The sequence below is a fragment of the Crinia signifera genome, chromosome 9, assembly GCF_055691185.1.
Source record: "Crinia signifera chromosome 9, ASM5569118v1, whole genome shotgun sequence".
NCBI classification, from domain to species: Eukaryota; Metazoa; Chordata; class Amphibia; order Anura; family Myobatrachidae; genus Crinia; species Crinia signifera.
The window spans coordinates 670,479-695,683 of NC_139225.1; the positions used below are offsets into that span (position 1 = coordinate 670,479).

Here is a 25,205-nt window from a genome sequence, read left to right on the forward strand (position 1 = left end):
GCAGCTGTAACACGGTATATTGCCGTTTTTTTAGTGCTTTAAAACGTTTCCAGCAGCAGTGTGAAAGCTACATTGTCATTTTACCGGTTACAGAAAACCGGCATTTTGACACGTGTTAAAAGGAGGATCCTACACGGTTCGGAGCCGTTTCACCTGCAGTGTGAACAGCTCAGAAACGGTATTTGCTATAAATGATAACCACACTTGATCCCCGCCCACAAGCAGGAAAAAAAAACATTTAAAATGACATTGTATGGCTTTCTATGGGTGAAACGGGTTGAATCTGAAAGGTACAAAACGGTATTTAAACAGCAATATACCTTTACATCATGCAATATGAAAGGGGTTTAACTGGCTTTTGACCAGTTTTAAGACACGTTTAGAAAAACGGGTTGAAAGCAGGTTTTTGTAATGTGAAAAGGGTATCATATGCTGATAACAGTGCAGAACTGATGATGGCCACACATCAGACCAACTTTCCTCCAACCGTCCAACTAGCTGCTTGGATGGAATAAAAATATGGTGCTGGATGGGAGAAAATTTCTGAAGTAAATATTACATTTGCTCCCATCCAGTACCATATTTTTATTCCATCCAAGCAGCTAGTTGGACGGTTGGAGGAAAGTTGGTCTGATGTGTGGCCAGCATTAGCGAATACTTTTTCTGGATTAGTTTTTGTTTTCTGTTTAGTGGGTTCTTGGTGTTCTAAAAAGGTGAAAGTACTGTAGCAAGTCCGTATGTAGAGTGTTCAACAGTGCATGGATGTACATGATGAAACTCCTACTCCTTACATGTCCGTTTTATCATTCTCAATCTTTTCAGCTTAGATTTTGCATTGTTCTGCAGTACTGTTTTTTCAACTCCTTTATTTTTGGCTCCCAAGTTGCTCCAGTCATCCAGTTGGCTTGAGCGAGAGGCAGTTTATTCACTGATTCCTGTCTACTCCCTTGGATCTAAATAACAAATTCTGTTTTTCTCAATGCAGCAGATGTGTAATCCTGACAGCTGTTTTCGTTTTGGTTGGGGCTTTACCTAATCAGCGACCGCAGCCCTTATATTCCCAGTCCTCTTTTCATGGTTTCATATTTTATAAATTTGGGGTTGACTACTCCAGGTGGTTCTAAACTATAACCCCCATCATTGTGACCCAATTGCCAATTTGAGATGCTGCTGAAAACATTAGTAAGCGGTTGACTTGTCTAAAGGGATAACTACTTCATAGAATTCTCTATTCTGTTATTCCCTGATACCGGAAGGCTGACATCCATGATACTCACCTAGACAGAATGTTGACATTTGCATCACACTTATGGCTAGAGATAAGAAGACACTTGACATGTCAATATTACATCAGTGTCACATGCTGAGTGCTTCGATTATGCACAAATCGACATGTTCAATGTCAACATAACTGTCCACATTCTCCTGTCAACCTAATAAAAGTTGACATGATGACTGTAGACTTTAGATATACCAAATCCCTTAGGTACATAGTATGCGCTGTTCTGGGGGTGCTAATGTCTTCATTGGTCCCACTTGCCTGAGACGATACTATTTTAACAAAGTGCACGTTAATGTAATGCTGGATTTCAATTTTTTTTAAAGGGATTTTGATGAATCTCTTCCGCTGCATTAGTTTGCCCCAGTGTCGCTCCTGGGTTGGATCTCTCCTCTTGTCTTGTGCCAACTGCCACTGCTGGACCACATATTTTAGTAGTGAAAAGCCTAGTTTCACTGCTGGGGGACTCCTAAGTGCCATGAACGCAGAAGCTGATTGGATATTTTATTACCCCAGGAAGTTAACATTAAGATTGAAAACTTCCTGTCATGATTCGGAGCAGCCATATTGTTATCTACTTCAGGAATAATCTTTAACCACTGGGGAAATGTCATTGTTTTTTGTGCAGCTGTATGTAATGGGCACAAATCCGAGCTATTTATTCAGTTGTTGCTGCAGACTGGTGCCATCCATGAATTCTACTTGCCAGAAACCATTGAAAATGACTTCTGTTTGTGTGCACTAACTATAGCTGCTTTATGTGGATCATCCCAGTGCATTTGGACACAATAAGTAATACATTCATACTCGACAGCAGTTCTAACAGATACCCATGCCTTATCAGCACCCCCCAAAAACAATACCTCCCCCTGTTGGAAGAGTGCCTCTAGTGGTCATATTGCCAAAAATTAATTTTGCTGTCAATGTGGCAGTAAAAATCTAGTTAAGCTCTGTGTCGTGTATGTCACTATAAAGTTGGGGGAAGTAGTGAGAGTAAGAAGAATACAAATATTAGCTGTCACGGCCGATACAACAAAACAATCTCATATTAAATTCTTACATTCTGAGGCCTAATGTGTCTGGAATTTCTATATTGGTTCTAGTTAATCTTCCATCACTGTGCTACTTCAAACTGACTCCTTCCACAGAGCATTGTGTGCATTTGCCATAGCATTATATTGAACAAAGCATTTCTCCTATAGGAAACCCTTAATGTACCAGCAAGACAACCTCTACAAAATAGGTCATGTATCTGTGTAATGTTCTTTCACAACAAATTAGCTGATTGGCTGCTCAGCTATTATTGCCAGATTTAATGCAAGAAATCTGGGTTACGAATCGCTTCCTGTCCCTGAGGGCACAACGTAGGTCATAGCTGGCCCGATGGGAAGCCTCAAGTGAGCTGATTTTGGCCTTGACTCAATGGCCAGCAATTCTTTTGAATACATTCTTTGAAAATAAGCTAAGCTAATGGGTCTGAGTCATTGTGAGCTAAGATGTGGGTGGTGGGAAATATTTTAGTGTCACAGTTGGGTTCCAGTAATACACTCATTACATGTGGCTTCTAATCTGTACTTTATAGTGCTTTGTTATATTTATTCAATGACTGCTCATATTAGTATGAAAGGTGTGTGTTCCTGTATAGGGAAATATACTATTACTAGTTAAAAGCTTAGTCCCTATACGTCTGTATTAGCAGCTCCCTCTCTGCATATACAGCAGGTTTAAAACGGATTATTTTGCTTTCTCTTTCTGTCAAGGAGTAATTTGAGTGGCCCCTAGTGGTCACTGGCAGTACTTCACCTCAGAGGTGAGGAGTATTTAACTATATACTGTACTCTGGTTTCTTTCCACAATCCAAAGCTATATACTGGTAGGTTATGAATGTGTGTGTACATGTGGTAGGGAATATAGATTGTAAGCTCCACTGGGGCAGGGACTGATGTGAATGTCCAAATGTTTTCCGTAAAGAGCTGCAGAATATGTGTGCGCTATATAAATATCTGACCAAAATATTAATTACGTTCAAGAAATGAAGTAACAAACATTGAAAGTTGTAGTGGGACATGCATTGTTCTAATTACAGACACAATAAGTGGCGCTTGGTGTATAGTATTACAGTATTCAACTCTAATTTATTAAATACATATAAAAAACAATATTCAGACAATAGTCCAAGAAACAGTAATAATTGTTCAATTTGGGGGCCCGTGTTTATTACTCGTTTTGAGCATCCTAGGAAAAAGGTGCTTTAAAATGAGACCCTTATACTGTTTTGACCGGTACTACGATTTTATTACTGTTTCTTGGAGTATTGTCTGAATATTGCTTTTTATATGTATTTATTAAATTAGAGTTGATTTTCTTATTTTATTAACATATTGTAACCGTATACACCAAGCTCCACTTATTGTGTTTTTCTGTTATATTATTTTGGGAAACTGAACTTAACCGGTCACCATGCCCATGGTGTGACCGGCATACACCTCTGTGGTGGGCCCATGGTGTGACAGGCATACACCTGTCTGTGGTGGGCCCATGGTGTGACTGGCATACACCTGTCTGTGGTGGGCCCATGGTGTGACCGGCATACACCTGTCTGTGGTGGGCCCATGGTGTGACTGGAATAAACCTGACTGTGGTGGGCCCATGGTGTGACCGGCATACACCTGTCTGTGGTGGGCCCATGGTGTGACTGGCATACACCTGTCTGTGGTGGGCCCATGGTGTGACTGGAATACACCTGTCTGTGGTGGGCCCATTGTGTGACTGGCATACACCTGTCTGTGGTGGGCCCATGGTGTGACTGGAATACACCTGACTGTGATGGGCCCATGGTGTGACTGGCATACACCTGTCTGTGGTGGGCCCATGGTGTGACCGGCATACACCTGTCTGTGGTGGGCCCATGGTGTGACCGGCATACACCGGTCTGTGGTGGGCCCATGGTGTGACCGGCATACACCGGTCTGTGGTGGGCCCATGGTGTGACCGGCATACACCTGTCTGTGGTGGGCCCATGGTGTGACCGGCATACACCTGTCTGTGGTGGGCTCATGGTGTGACCGGAATGCACCTGTCTGTGGTGGGCCCATGGTGTGACTGGCATACACCTGTCTGTGGTGGGCCCATGGTGTGACTGGCATACACCTGTCTGTGGTGGGCCCATGGTGTGACTGGCATACACCTGACTGTGGTGGGCCCATGGTGTGACTGGCATACACCTGTCTGTGGTGGGCCCATGGTGTGACCGGCATACACCTGTCTGTGGTGGGCCCATGGTGTGACCGGCATACACCTGTCTGTGGTGGGCCCATGGTGTGACTGGAATACACCTGTCTGTGGTGGGTGTTTTTTCCTTAACCCCCATGTCCCCTACCCCCTTACATATGTTAGCTTTTTATTTGTATTGTATGAGCTTCTGATGATCTGTAAATGCACTTACCTGAATGAAATGCACCATTATGACAAAATAACACACACACACACACATATACATACACACACACACACACACACACACACACACACACACACACACACACACACACACACACACACACACACATATATACATACACACACACAAACATACATACATACATACATACATACACACATACACACATATACACACACACACAATGTATAGGATAACTCCAATTATTTGCTCACAGTTTTGATTGGTTCAAATCGATATAGTGCAGTGCCGAGTACCTGGGTGGAAGATGATTGGATGGAAATTCATACAAGGGGTTAGAATCTTGTGGGGTGCTAGGTGGGCACAGTTTGATGCAGGCCTATTCTTTTATGTACTTTTCCAGTCAGTGGCCATATACAGGATAATTCCATGCTGAATGAGGTCGACATGAGGACCCCGTATAAGTGTACCACGTCCCCTCGCATGGCTCACTCCCATGCTTTGGGCACGGGGCCTCGCTGTGCTTGGCACACTATTCTATTCCCACTCTATGCCCACTTGGATAGTACAATCTGAAAAACCACTTTTTATGAAAAAAAAAAAAGTGAAAAAACCTTGGGTATGTTGACCATTTCAAGGTGTCGACCTGATTACCAGGTTGATACTTATAGTTGACAGTGACAGCATACCCTAGTGGCCAAGCTGAGAGAACCAGGGAGCCACTATTGCATCTAATTGGATGTTTGCAGTTCCTCCTGTCCAATCGGGTGCGGAGTCAAATACACACCTCCAGATCCTTTCTTTTCATCCTGCTGTTCTGTCTGTCTTTGGAGATAATGTGGATGGACTCCCACTAAATTCACACAGGGCGGCGGATGGGCGGACGGGGAGAATTGTGGTTGTCTCCAAGCAGACAGACATTTGACTGTTGTCTCTTGCCCAGTTTAAATATTTCTATTGTCCTTCAAGATGTGACATGTCGTAGCAGTGATTGTTAGGCTGGTTTCACACTGTCCGGCTCCCGCCAGATGGGAAATTACCGCACGGCTTAAAAGCGTGCCGCCCCTACAGTGTGTGATGGACAGCTCTGTGTCCATTCACACTGGACGGTCACGGCGCGGCCGCCGGGTAGCAGCCGGATCTTACCACTGCAGTGTCCGGCTGCCGTGCCGTGGCTGTCCCGTTCTGCCCATTCAGTGTGGTGTGGAAGGCAATGGGCGCCTTTAGGACGGTTTCACACTGTCCGGCTCCCGCCGGACGGGAAATTACCACACGGCTTAAAAGCCGTGCCGCCCCTACAGTGTGTGATGGACAGCTCTGTGTCCATTCACACTGGACGGTCACGGCGCGGCCGCCGGGTAGCAGCCGGATCTTACCACTGCAGTGTCCGGCTGCCGTGCCGTGGCCGTCCCATTCTGCCCATTCAGTGTGGTGTGGAAGGCAATGGGCGCCTTCACGGATACTTACGCTCGCCCCCATGTGACGAGTAGGGCGGGTGTACACCCCGTCAGACTGGAAATGCCAGTCAAACTGTTTGGACCCACCCCCATGTGACGAGGGGGCGGGGCCACAGGATCTCCAAACTGGACCATGTGAAAGGTCCAGAAATCCGGCTAAAAGCCGGACAAAGTGGGTCCGGCTTTTTTCCGTCCGGTCAAAACCGGAGTGTGTGAAACCAGCCTAACAGGACACAATACACATTTGTGTTCAGGGCAGTACACTGGATACACAATAGCTGCAGAAAGCTCTTGGACTTGTAATCATCGTGGGCCATTACCCCCCCCCCCCCCCCCCCCCCCCCCCAATGTAACTGTGGTAATGCTGTAAAGTGTGTGGTATCGATACATAAACAATATTTAGTTTTACACTTGGTGTTAAACACTTCCAGATGTTCTTTACATTACTATTAAATGGCCCTGGGGTTATGTATAATACACGTGTGCTCTTGGCACTTGGAAAGTTTGGGAATGTTTTCGCTGCACGTCAGAACATCGCCAGCCACTCACTCACTTTCTTCTCTCTCCTCTCACATTATTACAGGATCAGTTTGACAACTTAGAAAAACATACACAGTGGGGAATTGAGGTGCTGGAAAAATACATTAAGTTTGTGAAGGAGAGAACAGAGATTGAGATCAACTATGCAAAACAGCTTCGGTAAGTCTTCATTACTTCATTCATGTATATACTGCCGGGTGCTCATAAGAGGGGGAGGTGGGGGTTATTACGGACCCCAGCTGCTTAGATAGGACTAGTGGCCGGCACATTAAACTGTGTCCATGTCGACTGTGTTGACATTCAGGTAAAAAAACTGTGAAAAACCCCATGTCCACCTTTTCACTGTCGACCTAGACATTGTCGAACTAACGACCTGTCGAACTAACGACCTGTCGAACTAATGACCTTTCGGCCTAGAACCATGTCGACCTTTTCCCATGTCGAGCTAATGGTGTCGACCTAATGACTGTCCACCATCATGCTGTAGCCTAAATGATCCCAACCCGCAGCAATCACCCCCTTGTGTGATTGTGTGTAGCTTCATAGTTACTGCTTTTTTGACTTTTCTTATTAATAATTTTTATTTTTCAAAAAGCTTTTACCTTAATGGACAATAACATATTTGGGGGACTTAAGGAAGGTGTTCGTTTCGTGGGTTTGCACGTGTGTGTATATTAGCGCATGCACAAACCCCAAATATCGGACTGTGTAGCGAACCAAGTGCCCCTGAGTCATTAAAGTGCACCAAGGAGCCTTCAGTACCATTAGTACATAGTAAGGTTTGGCGATGCTGCTTGTTTTGGATCAATCTCATGTTGTTTGTTTTCTTGTTTATGTGGCTGATGAGGTTGGCACAGATCTTCAGGGAAATCTGCACCGCCTCCGTATCCTCTGGTGCCAGTGTAATTGTGTACCCTTGAGCACAGTGTGATATTGTGTCCTCTAAGACACAGACTGTATTGGTGCATTGGTACAAAACTCTTGTTATAATAAAAATGTTATTTATATAGCGCTTTTTCTCCAATAGGACTCAAGGCGCTTAACAGAATTAATGTAATACAGTACAGAAGTGGTTCTCAAACTGTGGGTCCGACCTTCTCAGCGACTCCATGTTGCTGACCATCAGGCTGTTGACATTTCTAATCTCAGTCAGTGATTCAAGGAGTCTGAAATATCTGTTGAGTTGTCCGTTATTTAGAATTCTCACATAATTTTGTGCCCCCACAATGCTGCCATGTATGTGCTGTCTGCTGACTACACATGTGATGGGTTATGGTATATCAGACTCCTCCCATCACTCTGTGCCTCCACAATGCTGCCATGTATGTGCTGTCTGCTGACTACACGTGTGATGTGATGGGTTATGGTATATCAGACTCCTCCCATCACTCTGTGCCTCCACAATGCTGCCATGTATGTGCTGTCTGCTGACTACACATGTGATGGGTTGGGTTATGGTATATCAGACTCCTCCCATCATGTTGTGCCCCCACAATGCTGCCATGTATGTGCTGTCTGCTGACTACACATGTGATGGGTTATGGTATATCAGACTCCTCCCATCACTCTGTGCCCCCACAATGCTGCCATGTATGTGCTGTCTGCTGACTACACGTGTGATGTGATGGGTTATGGTATATCAGACTCCTCCCATCACTCTGTGCCTCCACAATGCTGCCATGTATGTGCTGTCTGCTGACTACACATGTGATGGGTTGGGTTATGGTATATCAGACTCCTCCCATCACTCTGTGCCCCCACAATGCTGCCATGTATGTGCTGTCTGCTGACTACACATGTGATGGGTTATGGTATATCAGACTCCTCCCATCACTCTGTGCCTCCACAATGCTGCCATGTCTGTGCTGTCTGCTGACTACACGTGTGATGTGATGGGTTATGGTATATCAGACTCCTCCCATCACTCTGTGCCCCCACAATGCTGCCATGTATGTGCTGTCTGCTGACTACACATGTGATGGGTTATGGTATATCAGACTCCTCCCATCACTCTGTGCCCCCACAATGCTGCCATGTATGTGCTGTCTGCTGACTACACATGTGATGTGATGGGTCATGGTATATTAGACTCCTCCCATCACTCTGTGCCCCCACAATGCTGCCATGTATGTGCTGTCTGCTGACTACATCTGTGATGTGATGGGTTATGGTATATTAGACTCCTCCCATCACTCTGTGCCCCCACAATGCTGCCATGTATGTGCTGTCTGCTGACTACACATGTGATGGGTTATGGTATATTAGACTCCTCCCATCACTCTGTGCCCCCACAATGCTGCCATGTAGGTGCTGTCTGCTGACTACACATGTGATGTGATGGGTTATGGTATATCAGACTCCTCCCATCACTCTGTGCCTCCACAATGCTGCCATGTATGTGCTGTCTGCTGACTACACGTGTGATGTGATGGGTTATGGTATATCAGACTCCTCCCATCACTCTGTGCCCCCACATTGCTGCCATGTATGTGCTGTCTGCTGACTACATCTGTGATGTGATGGGTTATGGTATATTAGACTCCTCCCATCACTCTGTGCCCCCACAATGCTGCCATGTATGTGCTGTCTGCTGACTACATCTGTGATGTGATGGGTTATGGTATATTAGACTCCTCCCATCACTCTGTGCCCCCACAATGCTGCCATGTATGTGCTGTCTGCTGACTACACATGTGATGGGTTATGGTATATTAGACTCCTCCCATCACTCTGTGCCCCCACAATGCTGCCATGTAGGTGCTGTCTGCTGACTACACATGTGATGTGATGGGTTATGGTATGTTAGTCTTCTCCCATCACTCTGTGCCCCCACAATGCTGCCATGTATGTGCTGTCTGCTGACTACACGTGTGATGTGATGGGTTACGGTATATCAGACTCCTCCCATCACTCTGTGCCCCCACAATGCTGCCATGTATGTGCTGTCTGCTGACTACATCTGTGATGTGATGGGTTATGGTATATTAGACTCCTCCCATCACTCTGTGCCCCCACAATGCTGCCATGTATGTGCTGTCTGCTGACTACACATGTGATGGGTTATGGTATATTAGACTCCTCCCATCACTCTGTGCCCCCACAATGCTGCCATGTAGGTGCTGTCTGCTGACTACACATGTGATGTGATGGGTTATGGTATGTTAGTCTTCTCCCATCACTCTGTGCCCCCACAATGCTGCCATGTATGTGCTGTCTGCTGACTACACGTGTGATGTGATGGGTTACGGTATATCAGACTCCTCCCATCACTCTGTGCCTCCACAATGCTGCCATGTATGTGCTGTCTGCTGACTACACGTGTGATGTGATGGGTTACGGTATATGAGACTCCTCCCATCACTCTGTGCCTCCACAATGCTGCCATGTATGTGCTGTCTGCTGACTACACATGTGATGTGATGGGTTATGGTATATTACACTCCTCCCATCACTCTGTGCCTCCACAATGCTGCCATGTATGTGCTGTCTGCTGACTACACATGTGATGTGATGGGTTATGGTATATTACACTCCTCCTATCACTCTGTGCCCCCACAATGCTGCCACGTATGTGCTGTCTGCTGACTACACGTGTGATGTGATGGGTTATGGTATATTAGACTCCTCCTATCACTCTGTGCCTCCACAATGCTGCCACGTATGTGCTGTCTGCTGACTACACGTGTGATGTGATGGGTTATGGTATATTACACTCCTCCTATCACTCTGTGCCCCCACAATGCTGCCACGTATGTGCTGTCTGCTGACTACACGTGTGATGTGATGGGTTATGGTATATTAGGCTCCTCCCATCACTCTGTGCCCCCACAATGCTGCCATATATGTGCTGTCTGCTGACTACACGTGTGATGTGATGGGTTATGGTATATTAGACTCCTCCCATCACTCTGCGCCCCCACAATGCTGCCATGTATGTGCTGTCTGCTGACTACACATGTGATGTGATGGGTTATGGTATTTTAGACTCCTCCCATCATTCTGTGCCCCCACAATGCTGCCATGTATGTGCTGTCTGCTGACTACACGTGTGATGTGATGGGTTATGGTATATTACACTCCTCCTATCACTCTGTGCCTCCACAATGTTGCCATGTATGTGCTGTCTGCTGACTACACATGTGATGTGATGGGTTATGGTATATTAGACTCCTCCCATCACTCTGTTCCTCCACAGTGCTGCCATGTATGTGCTGTCTGCTGACTACACGTGTGATGTGATGGGTTATGGTATATTACACTCCTCCTATCACTCTGTGCCTCCACAATGCTGCCATGTATGTGCTGTCTGCTGACTACACGTGTGATGTGATGGGTTATGGTATATTAGACTCCTCCCATCACTCTGTGCCTCCACAATGCTGCCATGTATGTGCTGTCTGCTGACTACACGTGTGATGTGATGGGTTATGGTATATCAGACTCCTCCCATCACTCTGTGCCCCCACAATGCTGCCATGTATGTGCTGTCTGCTGACTACACCTGTCATGTGATGACCTGCAGTAACTTGCTGGGGTCACGTAATTATTTTTATTGTCTGGTGGTGTTCATTGAATTACAGAAAAGCTTTTCATAAATGATACTTGGGGGAATTAAGAAAATGCTTGAGCAAACAGGACAGTCTTGAGCCTGTTTTTGAAGGATTCTAGAGTGGGGGTCTCTCAAACTGTACGGGGAAGTGAGGTCAGTAGCATGGCTAAAATTCCCCCCCCCCCCCCCAGATGAATTACAGGAGATTCTATTTACTGTTAAAAGTCCTTCATCTGCAAATCGCGGTAATCAGATAGGACAGTGTGGAATGATCACTTTTACCAATATTGTTCAGTGTGTAAACTCAATTTGTGCATCCGATATTGCATACTATAATGAAGGTGTTCTCAAACTCGGTCCTCAGGACCATACACAGTTCCTGTTTTCCAGGTTACTGGGCAGGTGCACAGGTTCACTCATTACTCATTGACACACTTTAACAGATCCAGAGGTGGAGCTAATTATTTCACTTGTGGTATAGGGGTGGATGTATGAAGCAGTGATAAGGGAGAAGTGATAAAGTGCCTGGTACATTATCACCGGCCAATCAGCTCCTGACTGTCAAGTTACATGCTGGGTTTAAAAAGGGACAGTCAGGAGCTGATTGGCCGGTGATAAAGTACCAGGCACTTTATCACTTCTCATCCCTTATCACTGCTTCACACATCCCCCCCCCCCCCCCCCCGGGAGGAGACCTGCAAAACATGCACTGTGTGGGGTCATGAGGACAGAGTTTGTGAACCTGTGCTATAACGGTCACGGTGCGGGTCGTCAAGTGTGTATGGGGCTTACAACCACGTTAAAAGATGCAAACTGGTAAAATAAGGAAGCATAAGAAACTTTATAAAATGTATGTTTGCGGTTCCTCGGGGATAATACAGTATATCAGCAAGGAGTTTCTCTTGGGATCTGTTAACATGATTGAGTGCATTGAGTATTACATCATGGCCTCCTGTACCAGCCGCTGTCAGTGTGCATTGAGTATTACATCGTGGCCTCCTGTACCAGCCGCTGTCCGTGTGCATTGAGTATTACATCGTGGCCTCCTGTACCAGCCGCTGTCAGTGTGCATTGAGTATTACATCATGGCCTCCTGTACCAGCCGCTGTCAGTGTGCATTGAGTATTACATCATGGCCTCCTGTACCAGCCGCTGTCAGTGTGCATTGAGTATTACGTCGTGGCCTCCTGTACCAGCCGCTGTCAGTGTGCATTGAGTATTACATCGTGGCCTCCTGTACCAGCCGCTGTCAGTGTGCATTGAGTATTACATCATGGCCTCCTGTACCAGCCGCTGTCAGTGTGCATTGAGTATTACATCGTGGCCTCCTGTACCAGCCGCTGTCCGTGTGCATTGAGTATTACATCGTGGCCTCCTGTACCAGCCGCTGTCCGTGTGCATTGAGTATTACATCGTGGCCTCCTGTACCAGCCGCTGTCAGTGTGCATTGAGTATAACATCATGGCCTCCTGTACGAGCCGCTGTCAGTGTGCATTGAGTATTACATCGTGGCCTCCTGTACCAGCCGCTGTCACTGTCAGTGTGCATTGAGTATTACATCATGGCCTCCTGTACCAGCCGCTGTCAGTGTGCATTGAGTATTACATCGTGGCCTCCTGTACCAGCCGCTGTCAGTGTGCACTGAGTATTACATCATGGCCTCCTGTACCAGCCGCTGTCAGTGTGCACTGAGTATTACATCATGGCCTCCTGTACCAGCCGCTGTCAGTGTGCATTGAGTATTACATCATGGCCTCCTGTACCAGCCGCTGTCAGTGTGCATTGAGTATTACATCATGGCCTCCTGTACCAGCCGCTGTCAGTGTGCATTGAGTATTACATCGTGGCCTCCTGTACCAGCCGCTGTCAGTGTGCATTGAGTATTACATCGTGGCCTCCTGTACCAGCCGCTGTCAGTGTGCACTGAGTATTACATCATGGCCTCCTGTACCAGCCGCTGTCAGTGTGCATTGAGTATTACATCGTGGCCTCCTGTACCAGCCGCTGTCAGTGTGCATTGAGTATTGCATCATGGCCTCCTGTACCAGCCGCTGTCAGTGTGCATTGAGTATTACATCATGGCCTCCTGTACCAGCCGCTGTCAGTGTGCATTGAGTATTACATCATGGCCTCCTGTACCAGCCGCTGTCAGTGTGCACTGAGTATTACATCGTGGCCTCCTGTACCAGCCGCTGTCAGTGTGCACTGAGTATTACATCATGGCCTCCTGTACCAGCCGCTGTCAGTGTGCATTGAGTATTACATCGTGGCCTCCTGTACCAGCCGCTGTCAGTGTGCATTGAGTATTGCATCATGGCCTCCTGTACCAGCCGCTGTCAGTGTGCATTGAGTATTACATCATGGCCTCCTGTACCAGCCGCTGTCAGTGTGCATTGAGTATTACATCGTGGCCTCCTGTACCAGCCGCTGTCAGTGTGCATTGAGTATTGCATCATGGCCTCCTGTACCAGCCGCTGTCAGTGTGCATTGAGTATTACATCATGGCCTCCTGTACCAGCCGCTGTCAGTGTGCATTGAGTATTACATCATGGCCTCCTGTACCAGCCGCTGTCAGCCAGCTCTCGGCTTAGGTTGGTCGTGAGGCACTAGTGGATCCATGTGACTGCACCTCCTTATCTGCCTGATGAGGGATTTAGGGGCAGAGGTATGAAGCAGTGATAAGGGAGGAGAAGTGGCCCATGGCAACCAATCAGCACTGAAGTAACATCTATAATTTGCATAATATAAATGATACAGAGCAGCTGATTGGTTGCCATGGGTCACTTCTTCATACATCTGCCCCTTAATATCTGACGTTAGAGTCCTCCAAAGGGCTAAAGCATTTTATGCAGTGTTTCCAGGAGAGCGGCAGGCTACAGAGTGCTGGCTGGATTGGCAGATACTGGTATACAATGCAGAATGTTTCTGGTCTCTGTAATATCCTGGGTTGAGGTTACCTGAAAGGACATTGCTGCGATTACTCACAATTACTCACTGCACTCCAACATCCTTGCAACGCTCCCAGCATCTACTCACAAAGCGTTTCTACTTGGGTGTCCACAGAAATGTTGTGTGGACCTGACCCAGTATTTGTCCTTTCCTCTGACCCATCTTCCACGCCCTGCCAGGAATCAGTCTCTACTCCCAAAGTAGATATTGTGAAGCATTTCTTATTTTATCTTTTGGGTTGCAGCGTAATCTCTGTTACTCAAATACAAACTTGTGTGTTTTTAGTTAAAATCTCTGATTACCCTTTGTGTGCCAAAATCTCTGGGAGAGATGTGCAAAATGTATTTGCTAAAATTGCTGGCATCGTTCACGTTTGTTATATAAATTCAAATAAAAAAGTGTAAAAAAAATATATTATTTTTGGGGATTTCATCATAACGTATGGGAGAAGAGAGGTATCCGCAGGAGACCGGCACATAGAAGCTCTTTCACTGGGTGTAATGGCTCCTCCCCTCTACTTCCTCCCACAAGTACAGTTTAAGAAAATGGGCCCTCAGCAAAGGCTGCTCACTGTGACGCTCCAGAGAGTTTTTCTTCAGTTTCATTTTTTTATTATTTTGGGTCCGCTGTTTGGGCTTAAACAGCATTCCTGCATCGTGGGAAACCAGGGGAAGGGTTCAATTGTCGACCTCTTTAGTTACCGAATTGACCCTGCTGCAGGATCACTGTCCTGAGAGGGTGTTTGCCACTGCGGTCACTTAGATGTCCGCGTAGCTCACCCCGCACACCCCTGGTTCAGCCCGAAAACATCTGTGGTGAATATGACCTGGGGTTCCCTCAGTGAGCACCCCGGTATGCAATGCGGCAAGATGACAGTGGTGACCGCAGAGCCCCTGCACAGGGACCGCGCAGCCCTGCCACATTCCTAAAGGTAACTACTTTCAGGATGGAGTCCCTTCGGGCGGTCATAGCGGGATTGGAGCAGGGAGAGTTCCTAGCATCCCTCGATGTGAAGAATGCTTACCTGCACATCCCAATATGGGTTCAGGCATCAGGCATTCCTGCGGTTTGACCATTCTGGAGGACCATTATCAATTTCAGGCCCTTCCCTTTCGTCTGTCCACTGTACCCCGTGTATTCACAAAGGTGATGGCGGAGATGATGGCCTTACTCAGAAAGGATAAACCTCATACCCTATCTGGACGACCTCCTTATAAAAGCCAGGTCGGAGGAGGCTTTGAATCTGACAATTCAGGTATCTACACAGGTCCTCATTGCACGGGTAGTTACTGAACCTTCCCAAGTCCTCCTTGAAAAAGCATCCTGTTGGATTCAAAGAGGAACACCAGGACAACACGGGGACACGCTGCCACCCGCCCCAGCTAATCGCCGCAAGTTGCGAGCAGAAGCCGGAGAATCGGGTGACGTCACCCCAAGCTGCCCACAGCACACAGAAGACGCTGATCAGCAAAATGCTGTTGTCTCCTCCTGTAATCCGGTTAGCAGTCAGGGCGAGCTAGTAACATCTAAAACTGGACTGTTGCCCTCTCAAAACATTGCCAAAAGAGTGTAAATAATTTATGCACATTTTATATTTATTTTATTCTCATTTATTTTTATTTCATCTTTACTCTTTCTATTCTTGCCTTTATCCCCTCCAACTCTTCCGCCCCTTCCCCCCCCAACACACAAGCGCCTAATAATTCTTTGCTTTCAGCAAAATACCCTGTACTATACATTCAACCTATTTGGCTGCTCAAACATAAAGCGCAAAATCATTTGGGAAACTCCCTAATCCTCCACGTCTTCCCAAGTCCTCCCTGATCCCATCGCAGCGGCTGCTGTTTCTGGGCATGGTACTGGATACCAGGGAGCAGAAAGTCTTTCTGCCAGGGGACAAGGTTCAAGTGCTTCAGATCCTGGTGAGCGATCTATTGGCTGCGGTACAAGTCTCTGTCCATCAATGCATCCGGGTCCTGGGCAAGATGGTTGCCTCTTCCGAGGTGATCTCCTACATGTGTTCCAGTTAGACCTCCTAAGCAAATTGTCAGGGTCCCACCTGCAGATGCACAGGACGATTTTCCTGTCCACAAGATCCAGGGAATCACTGAAATGGTGGCTCCATCCTGGGATCCAGTATTGGATTCTGCTAACGATGGACGCCAGTCTCCAAGGATGGGGCGCCGTGATGCTGGGAAGGACTTTCCAAGGCAGGTGGTCCCTTTGGGAATCCATATTCCACATAAACAACCTGGAGTTCAGAGTGGTGTTTTACGCGCTCCTGCAAGCTGCACCGTGGCTGGAAGATCAGGCGGTAAAAGTCCAGTCAGACAATGTGACGACAGTGGCACTTATCAACTGCCTGGGAGGCACAAGGAGCAAGTCCTGCATGAGGAAGTTCACCAAGATCCTCAGTTGGGCAGAGGCTCATCTGACTGCGCTGTCGGCCATTTTCATCCCCAGAGTGGACAATTGAGAGGCCGACTTCCTGAGTCGGCAGGACCTTCACCCGGGGGAATGGAGCCTGAAAGAGCAAGTCTTTGCACGCATTGTGGATCGGTGGGGAAACCCACGGATAGATCTGATGGCGTTCAGGCTCAACAGGATGTTGACTCAGTACTGCTCCAGGACCAGAGATCCTCAAGCGGAGGCAGTGGAGGCACTGACAACACCTTGGTGCTACGACCTGGTGTATGTATTCCCAATTCCATTACTGGCGAAGGTTCTAAAAAAGATAAGATCCGATGGAGTGGAAGCAATTCTGATAGCTCCCGACTGGCTTCGCAGAGCGTGGTACGTGGACCTTCAAGCCATGTTAGCGGACGACCCGTGGCACCTCCCTCAAGAAAGAGACCTGCTCACTCAGGGTCCCTGCGTCTGCCAGGCCTTAGAGCAACTACGTTTAATGGCCTGGAGGTTGCGCGGCAGATTCTAGCTCACAAGGGATTGCATGCGTCCGTCATCTCTATGATGACTCAGGCCAGGAAGCCGGTGACTTCTATACATTAATACCACATTTGGAGGAGATCTGTGGGCTGGTGTGAACAGTTACATTTTCCACCAGCAAAATTTAAATTGGACCGCTTCCATTATTTTCTGCAGTCTGGTTTGGAGTTGGGCCTACGTTTAGGTTCCTTAAAGGTACAGATTTCGACCCTCTCCATTTTCTTCCAGAGGAAATAGGCCTCTTTGCCTGAGGTCCAGACTTTCTTGCATGGGGTGCTGTGTATTAAACCCCCCTTTGTGCCGCCTACACCTCCATGGGAATTGGAGGTGGTCTTAGACTTCTTGCAGTCTTCTTGGTTTGAACTCCAGTGGAGTTAAAATTCCTGACATGGAAGACAGACGTTCTGTTGGCTTTGGCTTCAGCACGGAGGGTGTCAGAGCTGGGCGCTCTGTCTTGCAAGAGCCCATACCTTATATTCCATGGGGATAGGGCGGAGCTCAGAACAAACCCACGGTTTCTTCCAAAGGTTGTTTTGGCCTTTCATTTGAACCAGCCTATTGTGGTTCGAGCAGGTGGGCCTCACTCGGAGATCCCTGCTACGTTGGATGTAATTCGGGCTCTCAAGTTGCGGGTGTTACGGGTGTGCTGGTTGCATGTCACCACTTTAATACATTTTATATGTTAACACATAGTTATATCCTTTTCTCATATACTTTCCATTCCTTCGGGCACAGTTTCATATTAACTGGTCTTGTGGGAGGAAGTAGAGGGGAGGAGCCAGTACACCCAGTGAAAGAGCTTCTATGTGCCGGTCTCCTGCGGATACCTCTCTTCTCCCATACGTTATGACGAAATCCCCAATATCCCATATATCTCCTATATAAGGTAACATTACAGGTCATTATGATGAATGAAAATGTTTGCTTGGCAATTTTTTACACCTATTGTGTCAAATTCCCAGGTTAAGGCTAAACGTGCACACAAAATAGCTTCCTATTGGACTTCGTTTACAGTGAACTATATTCTTACATTGCAGTGCCAAAGGTGCATTGAAGTGACATATTGGACCTGTTCAGTGTAGTAGCTATTGTGAAATGAATAATGGGGAACATATATGCTCATTTTCCATAAAAGAGTGAAAGTTGACCTGTTGTGGTTATTATGGCTTCCTATGCTAGTTTACAGGAAGGAGGAAGGAAAGTTCTCTGATTTTATAGCCGATGTTCTCTACCTACCGTAAACGTGCACCAACATATCCACCGGAGTTTGTAGATTATATATAATCTATCTATAAATATTATTTATGTATATGCAGTATATAAATACATCCATCCAAAAGAGAGGCGCTCCAACACGATTTCAAGAAAAAACTTTAGTATAATCAAGTGGACGATTTCAAGTTTTTTCTTGAAATTGTGTTGGAGCGCCTCTTTTGGAAGGATTTATAATATTTATTTAGTGCCCCCAACCAAGCTGATTTATCTACCCTGGGAGTGCCGACATAGACTGCAGGAGTATATATATGTGTATGTATGTGTGTGTATATATTATAAAATATATATATATATATATATATATACATATACTTACTGAGTGGCCAAATTATTATGACCACTTGACACTTATACGCAGATCGGCCATAACTTTACGCTGTTGCCGCTAGAGGGTGAGATAGCTATAAAAGGGAATGCAGGACAAGTGAAGCATCAATTGCACTGTGTTGCTTGCGAAGAAATGGGCAAAAAACTTGTTTTAACTGAGTTTGAACGCGGGATGATTGTAGGCGCTCGAACCGTCGGAACCAGTATCAGCAAAGCGGCTGCACCTGTGAAGTGTTCGAGAGCAGCAGTTATTAATGTTTACAGAGAGTGGACTACCCAGCAGAAAACCGGGTCTCAATGTCAGGCTTGTGGTCATCACAGGCTACTGAATGCTCGATCTGAAAGGAGACTTGCCAGAGTTGTCCAGTCCAACAGAAGAGCAACAGTACATCACATTGCAGGGAATCTTAATCAAGGAGCAGCTGCGAAGGTCTCTGAACGAACTGTTCCCGCACATTACACCTTATAGGCTATGGAAGCCGATGACCTGTTTGAAAGACCCTACTGTCTGCCTGGAACAAGAGCAGACGTCTCCAGTTCGCAAAGGAGCACAAGGATTGGACAGTAGGTGACTGGAAAAGGGTCATGTGGTCCCATGAATCGTGTTCTCAATTACACCATGCAGGGTGCGAATATGGAGAAAACAGCACGAAAGCCTGGACCCCAACTGCATTGCCAAAACACTTCAAGCTGGTGGAGGCAATATTATGGTTTGGGGGATGTTTTCTTGGCATTGTATGGGTCCTTTGATTCCTGTGGAACAACGCCTGAGTGGCCAAGGGTATTTGAGTGTTATCACAGATCAAGTACATACGGTTATGTTAATGGGATACCCTGCCGGAGATGGATTCTTCCAGCAGGACAATGCTCCTGGTCATAAAGCTGGCAGCAGATGGTTCGAAGACCAGGACAGAGACTTTACCTTGCTTAGTTGGCTGCACAATCACCAGATGTCAATATATATGTGTGTGTGTGTGTGTACAGCCACCTAACAGCTCTGTATTCCGCTGTATAAGAGATAATCGGTCCCATGTAGTCTGCCTGCAGCGATACCGCCTCTCCTCTGCTACGTCCAATGCTTGGTACAAGATTTTCTTTGTTTTGTTTTCTCTCTAGCAGGTGTCCCTTTTACAGAGCGTTGCCAAATTATTATCATTTTCAAATCATCTGGGCATTTGTCAGCCCACATTTATTTCCTTTCTCTTTTTAAGTCCTCTTGAATAATTTAACCTCATATTTATTTTACTCTCCCAGAGTTGTAGCTGTGATGTATACTTGTAGTGTACGGTAACTGGGTAGGTAGGGACGTTTCCCTTACACCTGTTTCTAACGCTGAAGCCGTAACTCTATTGCCGAGCCACAGTGGAAGGAAATAGTATTTATGTTATGGAGGAAATTTACTAAAGGAAATTTGTAAAAAATAGGTGTATTTGTATCCATAAATACACTTATTTTTGACATTTACTATCCCGAAAATACGGCAATTCATATTGGTATTGATAGCACATCAATACCAATATGAATTGCCGTATTTTTGGGATAGTAAATGTAAAAAATAAGTGTATTTCTGGATACAAATACACCTATTTTTTTTACAAATTTCCTTTAGTAAATTTCCCCCTATGTGTCAGTTTCTCAATGTAAAACATATGGGTGCGATTACTGTGTACTAACAACATGCATTCTTTGCATGTTTCAGAGTGCAAGATGAGTTTAAATATGTGGTTTATTTTAAGTTTACATAGTAAGAGGTTAGGGGTCCCTGATCCAATACTCATACCCCAACCCCATGCCCCTCAAAAAATTGTTGGAATAATAATTCTAAAATTATTACTATAAAAATCAGTAGTTGTGTATTTGTATGGTTGATACTGTTATATGTGTGCCCAAGGGGAAATACTTTATGTACAGTGCGAGTCAACCTACATTGTTCTATTTCTATAAACACTGAGAGCATTTAATAGCAGTTGGTATTATTTCTGTGTAATGTCTCTTTAGCGAGCTCCTGTCACCTGAGCACAAGCACCATCTCTCTGCGGGAGAATAAGACGTCTTACCCTCATAACGTCTTATTCTCCCGCAGCTGTCCAGCTGCTCTCAGCCGCCATGTTTACCCAATCACTGGAAGGGGTAGGTACCGGGGCAGCCGTTCGCTTCACATGTATGCCAGAGGCTGCATGGAACGTGTAGTGATGGAGCACTCATGAGAAAGTAGCAACACTTTATAAACTCCAACAACGCTGCAGATTTACTCTATGTATGGAAACATGTTTATGTAGCGCACACATATTCCACAGCACATTGCTGAGATCATTTAGTTCATTGCCTCACCCGCTACCCCAGTGGAGCATGCAGTCTATATTGCCTGACACATATTTACACGCACAAACACACACGCACACGCACACACATGCACACACCTATATAACCTCCACAAAGAGGATATCTGGATATCATTGCTCCACCTACTGCACCGTAGGAAGCACCACCTTGGCATATGTGACTGGGTAGGACAACTATTGATGAAGAGCTAGGACAATACTTTTATTTAGCAGGATGACACATTGAAAAGGTTGACACGGCTTAGATCAACAGTGTCAAAATGTCGACATGGAAAATGTTGACATGAGGTTTTACACTTTTTGGTGTCTGTCGAGGTGGACACTGTATAAGTGTAGCGCGGCCCATCGCATGGCTCACTACGCTTGCCATCCTTCAGCGTGGTGCCTCACTACGCTTGCCATGCTTCGGGCGTGGTGCCTCGCTACGCTTGCCATGCTTCCGGCGTGGTACCTCGCTACGCTTGCCATCCTTCAGCGTGGTGCCTTGCTACGCTTGCCATGCTTCGGGCGTGGTGCCTCGCTTTGCTTGCCATCCTTCAGCGTGGTACCTCGCTACGCTTGCCATGCTTCGGGCGTGGTGCCTCGCTACGCTTGCCATGCTTCGGGCGTTGTGTCTCGGTACGCTTGGCACACTCTTTTATTCTCACTCTTTGCCCACAGTCTCACCTGCAGTATGGAAATGATCCCTGGAGAGAGCACGAAGCCTGTGCCAGGTTATACTGTACAATCTCTCTGTTATACTCTCCAGGCCACAGCAGGACCCTCACACAATACATTATACACATACACTGGGATTTCCAAACATGGTGAACAGTGCTGAGGCAGAGCAGGAAAGAATACACTCTAAATGTTTATTTGCAGAAAATGAAGGGGGAAAATCGACCTTTTTTTTTTATTAAAATGCGTCATTATAGAGAATATATTCTGGTCACTGACAAATGTTTTTGTGTTGTAGGAATCTTTCAAAAAAGTATCAATCAAAGAAGAACTCCAAAGAAGAAGAAGAGTCAAAGTAAGTGATGTTTACCAAGCAAAGGGGTCTCCGTAGGGATGCAAATCCCAGGACATTTTTTCAATCTCGGGATTCGGGATTAATAAATGCTCAATTCCGGGATTCCTGGGATCCTGGGATTGGCATCCCTAATTCCAATCATAATCCCTGGATTGAAATTCCGGTGATTTTGTGGCCAGATCCTGGGATCCTAACGATCCTGTGATTGGTTATTGTAGGTCTGATAGAGGTGCCAACAAGACAGACTCTAGGAAGATGAGTCGGTACTTATGTAGTATCTGGACGCCCGATAATCGCATCGCATCCGACCAAATCGCATGCGATGCGATGGACCCGATTTTCCATAGGATTCTATTGGAAAAGGGGTCCTTTTCATTTCCCCACTATCCAACTACGCATGGAGTTGGATATAAACCTGCGCGAGCCACGGATTCGTTAAAAAGTATTACGCATCCCCTCGCGGGGCTCGCTGCGCTCGCCACACTTCGGCCTTGGTGGCTCGCTACGCTCGCCACAGGTTTATATCCAACTCCATGCGTAGTTGGATAGTGGGTAAATGAAACTGACCCTTTTTCCCATAGAATCCTATGTTAAAATGGACTCAGTCCATTTTAACATTGAATCCTATGGAAAAATCGGGTCCATCGCATCGCATGCGATTTGGTCGCATGCGATGTGATGCGATGGACCCGATTTTTTAATCGGGCGTCCAGATACTACATAAGTACCGATAAGTCTGTAGCAGGAAAATCCCATCCGGGATTGAATACTGAACTGTCCATTTTTTACACTGTTGGAAATATTGAGAGATTGAATACCGCCCCATAGGAGACAGTAGGGAAGGGATCGTGTGATTGCAGAGGGTGATTTCATTTTAAGAACATTTGTTCATTGTGCAGGTACACGTCATGCAAAGCCTTTCAAAACACGCTGAACGAAATGAACGACTACGCTGGGCAGCATGAGGTCATCTCTGAGAACATGACATCACAAATCATGGTGGAGCTTTCCCGCAGCGTGCAGGAGTTTAAGCAGGAGAGGAAGTCGGTACGTTTACAGAAATAATTCATTGTTGGGATGTTCTGATGTTTGGCTGCACAATTTGTTTATTTGGGTAGTGTGCGTGTGCGTTTATTCACACCTGCAGCTAATAGCAAATGCTTTAGTTAATCACGGGTGTAAATACGGTCAGTGCGGCACAGATGAGCCTGGTTATATTTGTATATGCACTAGCCCTGGTTCTGATCAGACTATGGACACCCTGGGGGTCTTAGCGAGCCAATGATTAATATTGTGATGATGGTTCTGGTGAATATGGCCGAGGATCTTTAACAGCCTCTAAGTCAATATCCCAAATCCTATATTACCAAATTTATGCTGAAGTTTTTCTTTTCTTTTCCGCCTGTCAGCTTCCCAGGTGGCAGGATCGCATATGATGTATCGTATATGGTCCTTTTGTATACAATATATTGCATGCGATCCCAGCAAGGGCTGCAGATCCGATAATGAGTGCAAATCACACTAGTCAGTGTATGGGCACCTAATAAGGAGTGTGGGTTTTTTGAACTTCAGGGATAAGTTTTTGCCCATATTCACCATGAAGCGTTGATGACGTCTTAGCAATGCCTGCAGGATAGCATTCAGTAAATCAGGTCAGAGATCCCACAAGTGCGCTGCTCCCTGTGTGCCAGGGTAATACGGTTACAGAGTGATGTAATAATACACAGGGAAGCTTTCAGCCTGCTGCCAATGAGTCTGAGAGCCCTAACAGACTGCATTAAATGACTGATCCTTTCTGTATCATCTCCCGCTTGTTAGCCATTTAGCAGCGACCTTTTTGCCATTAAGGTTCTGACTCAGTTGGTAGCAAAATGTGCCAACATTATTCCGAAATGACACTTGTATATTGTGTGATGGAGTATAGAAAAATGATAGGGTTAGGCTGCAGGAGGGAGGGGTTAGGCTGCAGGAGGGAGGGGTTAGGCTGCAGGAGGGAGGGGTTAGGGTTAGGCTGCAGGAGGGAGGGGTTAGGGTTAGGCTGCAGGAGGGGAGGTTGGGGTTAGGCTGCAGGAGGGAGGGGTTAGGGTTAGGCTGCAGGAGGGAGGGGTTAGGCTGCAGGAGGGAGGGGTTAGGCTGCAGGAGGGAGGGGTTAGGCTGCAGGAGGGAGGGGTTAGGGCTAGGCTGCAGGAGGGGAGGTTAGGGTTAGGCTGCAGGAGGTTAGGGTTAGGCTGCAGGAGGGAGGGGTTAGGGTTAGGCTGCAGGAGGGAGGGGTTAGGGTTAGGCTGCAGGAGGGAGGGAGGGGTTAGGGTTAGGCTGCAGGAGGTTAGGGTTAGGCTGCAGGAGGTTAGGGTTAGGCTGCATGAGGGAGGGGTTAGGCTGCAGGAGGTTAGGGGTTAGGGTTAGGCTGCAGGAGGGAGGGGTTAGGTTCAGGCTGCAGGAGGGAGGGGTTAGGTTCAGGCTGCAGGAGGGAGGGGTTAGGGTGAGGCTGCAGGAGGGAGGGGTTAGGGTGAGGCTGCAGGAGGGAGGGGTTAGGGTGAGGCTGCAGGAGGGAGGGGTTAGGGTGAGGCTGCAGGAGGGAAGGGTGAGGCTGCAGGAGGGAGGGGTTAGCTTCAGGCTGCAGGAGGGAGGGGTTAGGGTGAGGCTGCAGGAGGGAGGGGTGAGGCAGCAGGAGGGAGGGGTTAGGCTGCAGGAGGGAGGGGTTAGCTTCAGGCTGCAGGAGGGAGGGGTTAGCTTCAGGCTGCAGGAGGGAGGGGTTAGCTTCAGGCTGCAGGAGGGAGGGGTTAGGGTGAGGCTGCAGGAGGGAGGGGTTAGGGTGAGGCTGCAGGAGGGAGGGGTTAGGCAGCAGGAGGGAGGGGTTAGGCAGCAGGAGGGAGGGGTTAGGTTCAGTCTGCAGGAGGGGAGGTTAGGGTTAGGCTGCAGGAGGGAGGGGTTAGGTTCAGGCTGCAGGAGGGAGGGGTTAGGTTCAGGCTGCAGGAGGGAGGGGTTAGGTTCAGGCTGCAGGAGGGAGGGGTTAGGTTCAGGCTGCAGGAGGGAGGGGTTAGGGTGAGGCTGCAGGAGGGAGGGGTTAGCTTCAGGCTGCAGGAGGGAGGGGTTAGCTTCAGGCTGCAG

The 25,205-nt window shown here is 47.0% G+C and overlaps 1 protein-coding gene across 24 annotated transcripts in view; it reads left to right on the forward strand.

Annotated features, from left to right (window-relative positions):
* Positions 1-25,205, forward strand: part of FNBP1 (formin binding protein 1) — a 204,412-nt gene that overhangs the window by 35,303 nt on the left and 143,904 nt on the right. For all 24 annotated transcript variants that reach the window (XM_083160843.1, XM_083160849.1, XM_083160850.1 and 21 more), the window contains exons 2-4: positions 6,741-6,856; positions 22,041-22,097; positions 22,997-23,144. In XM_083160843.1, coding sequence (XP_083016969.1) covers positions 6,741-6,856; positions 22,041-22,097; positions 22,997-23,144 — 321 coding nt within the window. The remainder of the gene's footprint in view (positions 1-6,740; positions 6,857-22,040; positions 22,098-22,996; positions 23,145-25,205) is intronic.